This window comes from Macrotis lagotis, chromosome 1 (genome assembly GCF_037893015.1).
Source record: "Macrotis lagotis isolate mMagLag1 chromosome 1, bilby.v1.9.chrom.fasta, whole genome shotgun sequence".
In the NCBI taxonomy this organism is placed as follows: Eukaryota; Metazoa; Chordata; class Mammalia; order Peramelemorphia; family Peramelidae; genus Macrotis; species Macrotis lagotis.
The window spans coordinates 449,600,880-449,609,838 of NC_133658.1; the positions used below are offsets into that span (position 1 = coordinate 449,600,880).

The 8,959-nt window shown below is 39.4% G+C and overlaps 1 protein-coding gene across 1 annotated transcript; it reads right to left on the reverse strand.

Annotated features, from left to right (window-relative positions):
• Positions 1-8,188: 8,188 nt before the first annotated feature.
• Positions 8,189-8,594, reverse strand: LOC141519177 (large ribosomal subunit protein eL34-like). The gene has a single exon (XM_074231566.1). It carries the CDS (start codon positions 8,576-8,578, stop codon positions 8,225-8,227), a length of 354 nt encoding a protein of 117 aa, XP_074087667.1. The 5' UTR covers positions 8,579-8,594; the 3' UTR covers positions 8,189-8,224.
• Between the last annotated feature and the right edge of the window lie 365 nt (positions 8,595-8,959).

Here is an 8,959-nt window from a genome sequence, read left to right on the forward strand (position 1 = left end):
GAGTTTTATTGGGACACCCCCACAAGGACCTCAGTGAGTCTGTTCTCCTGGTCTGTGAATGACCACAAGCACATCCCTCTGCCCCAGGGCTGAAGGGGGGGGTCCCTGTTCTATGGGGGGGTCCTAGTCTATGATCAGGATCTGAATGTGGTCATAGCCCCAGAGTCCTGTTCCAGGGACAGAGGACAGACATCGGAAGTTTCCTTCCACTCCCTTACCTTTGGTAGGTTGCATACTCAGGGTGAGCTGCCTGGAGGCTCCTGCTTTCATCTTCTGGATCTGGGCTGCCAGCAGAGAGCCTGGGCTTTGCAGAGTGCCATGGCTGCGCTGAGGGCCTAGACTTCACGTTTGCTCTGGCAGAGGTTTCTCTGCTGATTTTCCAAGTTGTGCTTGGTGCTCCCTGTGGTGCAGATCAGGAAACTGCTTCTGCTGCCGGAAACTGGAGCTCCCAGGCTCCAAGTTTGTTCCCAGGAAGCTTTAGTTCCTTCGTTCTGGCCAGGCCGCCCCTCTAATCTGGTGGAACAGTGTTTTTCTGCTATTTTCTAGGTTAACTTGGACTGAAGAATTGCCTCACTGGATCTTTCTGTAGGTTCTCTCTCTCTCTTGATAATTTTAGTTAGCATCGTAATTTTAGAGTTTTTGAAATATTTTGGAGAGGGCATCTAAGAAAGGCTCTTCTGCCACCATCTTGGGTCCGCCCTCAAGATATTTATTAAAAGGAAGAAAATTAAAGGTTGTATTCTATCAGAACCAATAGACCTGGAAAAAAGGTCAAGTTAAGAGTATCTAAGAATCATCAGACTATCTGAAAATTATTTGCAAACAAAAAATCTGCATATTATGTTTTAAGAAAGCATGAGCTGTTCAGTCCAGAGAGCAAAGTGAAAATAGACTCTACCAGTCATTTTTTCAAGGAAATCCTTAAATGAAACTCTTAGGAACATTACAGTCAAAAGAAAAGAGTTCAAATATTTTAGAATCAGAGTAATGATCACAGAAGACCTAGAATCTGCTACTATACAGGAAAAAACTAATGTCCTGAAGGACTATAGAGAAAGTTAAATAAGACAGGCTGACACCTGGGGTGGGGGGGAGGTGTTGTATTATTTTAACGGTTTTAGAAAAATGGAAAAATGGGAGAAAAAGAGAGAAAATTTGAGGGGAGAAGAAAACAAAGGAAGAGACTCAGTATCTCATATAATAATGGTGCAGGAAATGAAAAGTAGACAATTGTAATGAAAGGATATAATATATTGGCATCCTTGATGCCAAATGATTTGGGGCATCTAAATGGTGCAGTGGAGAGAGCACCAACTCTGCAGTCAGGAGGACCTGAGTTCAAATCCAGCTTTAGACACTTGACACTTAATAACTGTGTGACCTTCTCCCTGATTGCCTCACAACCAGGGCCATCTCCAGTCATCCTGATTCATATTTGGCCACTGGACCCAGATGACTCTGGAGGACAAAGTGAGTCTGGTAATTTAGCATAGCACCCCCTTACTCAAATCTAATTCACTTGCTTATCATGGCATCACCTTCCTGATTCATGGTCTTCTTTGAGAAAGAATAAGTAAAGGAAGGTTAAAACCTACTCCAAACCCTGCCCCCCCACAGAGTTTGGTGTATCAATACATTAAATTCAACAAAGGATTAAGGATGAAAGTATATAGTTGAGGTAGTAGTTACAAATAAAATAGCTTTATCAGAAGGTAAACAGTGAAGGAGGGATAGAAAGTAAAGATATCAAGAATAAACCTGTGGGAAGAAAAAAAAAAGAACAAACCTGTGGTGGGAAGAAGGCAAAGGGAACAGAATAGGGGCAATGCAATTTAGAGAGATTAATTATAGATCATTAATGTAACATAAGGCAGCCAGGTATTATAGTAGGTAGATCACTGGGCCTAGAGTCAGGAAGACATCTGAGTTCAAATCTCATCTCAGTCCTTTACTAACTGGGTGACTCTAGGTAATTCACTTAATTCTGTAGCCTTTGTTTCCTTATCTGCCAAATGGGCTGGAGAAGGAAATGACAAATCACTACAGCATCTTTGCCCCCCCCCAAAATCCCAAATGGATCATGAAGAGTTGAATATGACTAATAAGTGATTTTTTTAATTTTAATTTAAGTTTAATTTTGTTAAAGCTTTCAGAATTTTCTTCTATAAAAATAATCAGGAGTCAAGGAGAAGAAAATGCATAAGAGGACTGAATAGAGAGAAATACAAAATTCATTCAGAAAAAAAGAGAAAATAGCATATATTAGAAATCAGAATCCAATAAGAAACACATTTGAAACAAAGATTCACACAGTTAAAATAAAGGGTTGAAACACAATATATTTATATTAAACGAATTAAAAATAAATCAGGGAATGATGAGCACCAAGCCCTGGAGTAAGGTGGACCTGAGTTCAAATCCAGCCTCAGACATTTAATAATTACCTAGCTGTGTCATTTTGGGCAAGTCATTTAACCCCATCACCTTGCAAAAAACAAACAAATAAATAAATCAGGGGTAGCAATCATGTTAGATAAAGCAACAGTAAAAATAGATGCAATAAAAAGATAAGTAGGAAAAAAGGCATTGACACTAACAATATCATGGTTTAATATGTATATAGAATAATAAATTAATAAATATTTATAAATAATTGAAAAATATTAATTGCTGTAACAATAAAATAAAATGAGAATGCTATCTATAGAACATTATTCAGTGCCATATTAATTAAACTACTAAAAGATTAATTTATAGAGTTAGAAACATAATATATTAGTTCATCTAGAGGCAGAAAGGATAAAAATTTTAAAGAAATCATGAAAAAAATGGGAAAAGCATGAACCCAGCAGAACCAGATCTCAACTATACTTCAAGTCATATCATCAAAACAACTTGGCACTGGGGAAGCAAGACTGATCAGTGGAACAGATTAGGTACTCAATATATAGAAGCAAAGCAAAACCTAAAGTTTGATAAATATAAAAATTCCATCTCACTATTAAATAAAAAACTGTTGGGGAGGCGGAGCCAAGATGGCGACATGAAGGGATCCAGTCTTAGGAGCTCTCTGATAAAAACTCATAAACTAAGGACTCTAACTAAACTTTTGAGATACAGAACCCACAAAGGGACCCATTGAGGCAGTTCTCCTACCCAAGGTAACCTGGAAAAGAGCAGAAAGGCTCTGCTCCCTGGGATCAGAGAGGCGGCCCGCCAGAGCCAAGGAACTTCAGCCTCCTGGAGGCAGCCCCAGGGCGCTGGGGGCCGCAGCTCGCAGCAGCGGGGGAGTCTCCTGAGCTGCACCCGGGGAACACCAGCACGGAGTGGGGGAACAGTGGGGGACCTCTGCCAGGGCAAGCACATGGAGCCCAGCCCTCAGGGCACACAGCCAGCAGCCTGGTCTTTCCACAGCCTAGACCCGGAAACAGAAGCAGGTGGAGCCGGTAAGCAGGAGCCCCCAGGGCATGAGCCCATTGAGCTGAGGGAGGGGAGTGAAGAGAGAGACTGCAGAGCTCTGTCCTTTGCCTCTGGAACAGGGCTCTGGAGCTCTGACCACATTCAGATCCTGATCCCAGTCTAGGTCCCCCCATAGAAGAGCAGGGCCCCCCCCACCTCAGCCCCGTGGCAGAGGGGGGTGCTTATGGTCATTCACAGAACAGGAGGGAGGACAGAACCTCACACACTGAGACCCTTGTGGGAGTGTCCCAAAAGCTCAGGAAGCACCCCAAAAAAACAGGCTTAGGCTGGGAAAATGAACAAAGAAACAAGAGGAAGACCATTGAGAAATATTTTGCAAATGAGCCCAAGAAGGATCAAAATACTCAGTCTGAAGATGAGGAAGCACAAGCTCCTGCATCTAAAGACTCCAAGAAAAACAGAAATTGGGCTCAGGCTATGATAGAGCTCAAAAAAGACTTTAAAAATCAAATGAGGGAGTTGGAAGAAAAACTGGGAAAATAAAGGAGAGAGATGCAGGAAAAACATGAAAATGAAGTCAGCAGCTTAGTCAAGGAAATCCAAAAAAATGCTGAAGAAAATAGCATGCTAAAAACCAGCTTAGGTCAAATGGATAAAACAGTTCAAAAAGTTATTGAGGAGAAGAATGCTTTAAAAAGCAAAATTGGCCAGATGGAAAAAGAGATAAGAAAACTCTGTGAGGAGAATAAATCCTTCAGACAAAGAATAGAATTCAGGGAGATTGATGAATTTACCAGAAATCAGGAATCAATACTTCAAAACCAAAAAAATGAAAAATTAGAAGAAAATGTGAAATATCTCATTGAAAAAAACAACTGATATGGAAAACAGACTTAGGAAAGATAATTTGAAAATTATTGGAATACCTGAAAGTCATGATCAGGAAAAGAGCCTTGACATCATTTTCAAAGAATTACTACAGGAAAATTGCCCTGATATTCTAGAAGCAGAGGGCAAAATAGAAATGGAGAGAATCCACCGATCCCCCCAAGAAAGAGATCCCAAAAAAACAACCCCTAGGAATATTATAGCCAAGTTCCAGAACTCCCAAATCAAAGAGAAAATATTACAAGAAGCCAGAAGGACACAGTTCAAATATCGTGGAGCTGCAGTCAGGATCACACAGGACTTAGCAGCAGCTACATTGGAAGGTCGTAGTTCTTGGAATACAATATACTGCAAGGCAAAAGAGCTTAGAATGCAGCCAAGAATGAACTACCCAGCAAGGCTGAATGTCCTCTTCCAGGGAAAAAGATGGACTTTCAATGAACCAGGGGAATTTCAAAGGTTCCTTTTGGAATGGCCAGAGCTGAACAGAAGGTTTGATCTTCAGGTACAGGACTCAGGTGAAGCATGGAGATTGGAGGAGAGGGGGGAAATATGAGGGACTTAATGAGAATGAACTGCATGTATAGAAAAATGATACTGATAATATTCATATGAACCATCTCAGTTAATAGAGCAGGTAGAGGGAGCTTTTATAGTTGAAGGACAGGAGAAAGCTGAATTCGAAGATAAAATATGGTGTAAAAATGGAGTCAATAAGAAAAAAAGGGAAATGGAATGGGAGAAAGAAAAAGGAGAGGGGGAATAGTCCAAGCTATTTCACATAATAAGATTTTTTTATTACAATGAGCTATTGCAATGATATGGAAGGGGGGAGGCAAGGGGGAATGAGGGAACCTTTGCTCTCACAGAGATGACTAGGAGAGGAAACAGCAAGTATACTCAATGGGGTATAGACAACTGGAGTAAGAAGGAAGGGGTGGGGATGTGAATAAAGGAGGAGAGGATGGACCATGGGGGGGACAGTGGTCAGATATAACACATTTTCTTTTTTTTTACTTCTTGCAAGGGGCTGGGATTGGATGGCCTGCCCAGGACCATAAGGCCAGGTGGATTCTGGGCCGAAGGGGTGGTATGGGGGCTCAGGGCTTCTTGGCCCCAGGACCAGGGATCTGTCTGTTGTGCCACTCAGCAACCCTACAGCAGAGTCAGAGTGAAAGGAGAGAGAAAATATAGTACATGGTAGTGGAGAAATAAGAAAGGAGGGAGTTGCGATCAGCAATGGCAACCTTGGAAAAATATGGAAGTAACTTTTGTGATGGACTTATCATAAAGAATGTGATCCACTCACGACAGAGTTGATGGTGTTGGAACAAAGACTGAAACACATTTTTTGTTATTATTTGGGGGAGGGTGCAGGGCAAGTGGGGCTGGGTGGCCTGCCTGGGGCCATATAGCAGGGTGATCATTGGGTGTCTGGGGCCGGATTTGGACCCAGGTGCTCCTGGCTCAATGGCCAATGCTCTGTCTACCACCCAGCCACCTCTACTATTATTACTATTTTATTTTATTTTGGGTCTTTTTTTTTTCTTTCTTCTTTTTGGTTTTTGCAGGGCAGTGGAGATCGGGTGGCTTTCATGTCACATGGCTGGGTGATTATTGGGTTTATGAGGCTGGATATGGACTCGGGTGCTAGTGGCTCCAGGGCTGGTGCTTCATCCATTGCGCCACCTGGCCATAGCTACAATTATTACTAATTTTTTAAATTATCTATATTCATGGGGGGAGGGGTATTTTGTTTACTTGTAAACAAGTATATTTTATTAATGTAAAGAAAAACATTTGTACAAAATGAGAATAAAAAATAAATTTAAAAAAATAAAAAAAATAAAAAACTGTTGGGAAAAATTGAAATTATAATGGTAGAAACAAGGTGTAGATCAATATTTCATACTATAGAACAAGTTCCAGATGTGGGTGTACGATTTAGATATAAAGAGAAACATAAATAAAATGAAGGAGCATGAAAAGTATCACTTACTAGTTCTATGGAAAAGGGAAGAATTCATGACCAGAAAAGAGACAGAGAAATTCAGGGAAGGCAAAAAGGACACACGAGTACTTAAAAATTAAAAAAGTAGTGCACAAGCAAAATCAATTCAGATAAAATTTTAGTAGAAGTTGGAAATCAGGGAAAGATCTTTGCTATATGTTTCTTTGGTAAAGATCTCATATCTGAAATATATAGAGAACTGTTTCAAATTTGTAAGAATAAGAGCCATTCCTCAATTTATAAATGTTCACAGGATATGAGTAGGTAGGTTTTCAGAGAAAGAAATCCAAACTATCAATAGCCATATGAAAAAATGCTAAAAGTCAGAAGTGTAAAACAAGCATTCCATAGGTATTCATTCAACACTCCTGAGTGAGGGCTGAACTATATTAAAATGTTAATTGGAAAATATTTAACAAAAACATGCAATAAAAGATAGGTAATGTTACATTTTAAAACTACAGCCCTCAGGGATCCTATGAATGGATGAATGCCCTCATTTCTATCTGAGTGCAACACCATCACCCTATATCACTAATAATAAAGGAAATGCAAATTAAAACAACTCTGAGATACCATCTCATACCTACCAGATAGTTGACCAAAGTTGACAAAAGGGAAAATGATAAATGCTGGAGGGGTTCTAAGAAAAAGAGATACATAAATGTTCTATTGGTAGAGTTGGTGGAAAAATGAAGTCACTCTGGAAAGTAATTTGCAATCATTCTCAAAAGCTATCAAATTGTGCATACTCTAATTCAACAAAACTGCAATTAGGTTATTATTCCAAAGAGACCACAGGGGGAAAAAAGGACTCACTGAACAAAAATATTTACAGCAGCTCATTTCATGGTGGCAAAAAATTGAAAACTAAAGAAATACCATCAACTATGGAATGGCTGAACAAACTATGATATATGAATATGATAGAATCAAATTGTTTACTGTATTGGGGAGAAGGGAAGGAGAAAAATTTGGAACTCAAAAATCTTATAAAAATGAATGTTGAAAACTATTTTTACATGTAATTGGAAAAAATAAAATACAATTTATCAAAAAAATACTATTGTGCTCTAAGAAATCTAACTTATATAACAGTGATGTTTATCCTCCAGTTTTGAAGAAGTCCATGATATCAGGGAGATGATGGCATGACAAGCACATGAATTGGATTTGAGTGAGAGGGGCTGTGCTAAGTTACCAGCCTCACTTTCTCCTCTGGAGCCTGAAGATGGCCCTAGATGGGAGGCCATCAGAGTTAAGTGACTTGCCCAAGTAAGCTAGACAGCTAATAAGTGTCAAGTGTCTGAGGTCAGATATAAACTCAGGTCCTCCTGACTCCAGGATCATCACTGGCACACTTAGACCATGAGGTGTTCCTCAAGAATGAAGGACAAACAACAATACATACTATGTAATATTAATATTGAAAAGATCAATAACTTGAGAAACTTAGTCAACATAAGGATCAACTAAAATTTCAGAGGATTCATGCATGATGAGACATGCTACCTACATTCAGATAGAGATAGACTTCAGAGGATAGACTCAATGTAGATTGGGGAATATATATTTTTCTCTTTTAGGCATGGTTAATGCAAGAATTTGTTTTATTTACATGATTGTATTTACTATACAGGATTGTAAGAGATTTTATTTTTCTTGTTTTTTCATGGAAGGAGGAGTAAGAGGAAGATAATGTAGATCTGAAAATGAAATAAAATTGAATTTTTTTTAAAAAAGGGAAAAGTAAGATCAGGAGGCAAAGGCAAGATGAAGGGATAGAAGAAATTCAGCAAGATCCCCTTCCCCCTCCCTCATCCAAAAGATGAAAAAAATTTACTAGACCAAATTTAATTTTTTTTTCACATTTTAATTTTCTTTATTATTCAAAAACAATCCTTTTTATTTACTCTTTTGACTCTGTGCTTGTGCCTTCAACACCTTCACAACAATTTTCTGCTCCTCAATCAGGAAAGCATGTTTGATCCTGTCACAGATACATTTAGTACACATGGAGCCACCATAAGCCCTGCTGACATGCTTTTTTGTCTTTGATAGCCTCAAAAGAACTTTAGGTCTTACTGCCTGAACACCTTGAAGTCTTCCTGGGCACACACCACAGGCTGATTTTGGTGCTTTTCCAACTTTCTTGGTGTAAAGGTAAACAATCCTGTTACCTGGAGTTCGTGACAGTCGAGTTTTGTTGGAAGCTGTATTGTAGGACAACCTGTGCCGATATGTCAGGTGCTGAACCATCTTTAATTTCTTGTCAGGTTTGCCACTGGAAGAAGGAAGAGCCCAAATTTAATTTTTTAAAACTCCAAGAAAAATGTCACAGTAGTAATTTTACAGTCCAGATCAGCAAAGGAAAACAGATGAGAAGATTTGTCAATAGTAGGAAATGAATCTAGTCAGAAGCATGGCACATGGGGCATTCCAGCTCAAGGAGAGATTGAAGGACAAGAAGAGTCCCCAGGATCCAGTATAAACGACCCACATTTATACAAGAGAGAGGACTAGGTGCCACTTTGTTGTTCATTGCTCAATTCTGCCAGAGATTTAGAGTGTCCTGAGGAAGGAACTTGTGCCTAGGAATGGCAGTTTAGGGTAAGAAGGAAACCTTAGCTTGTTTGTTGA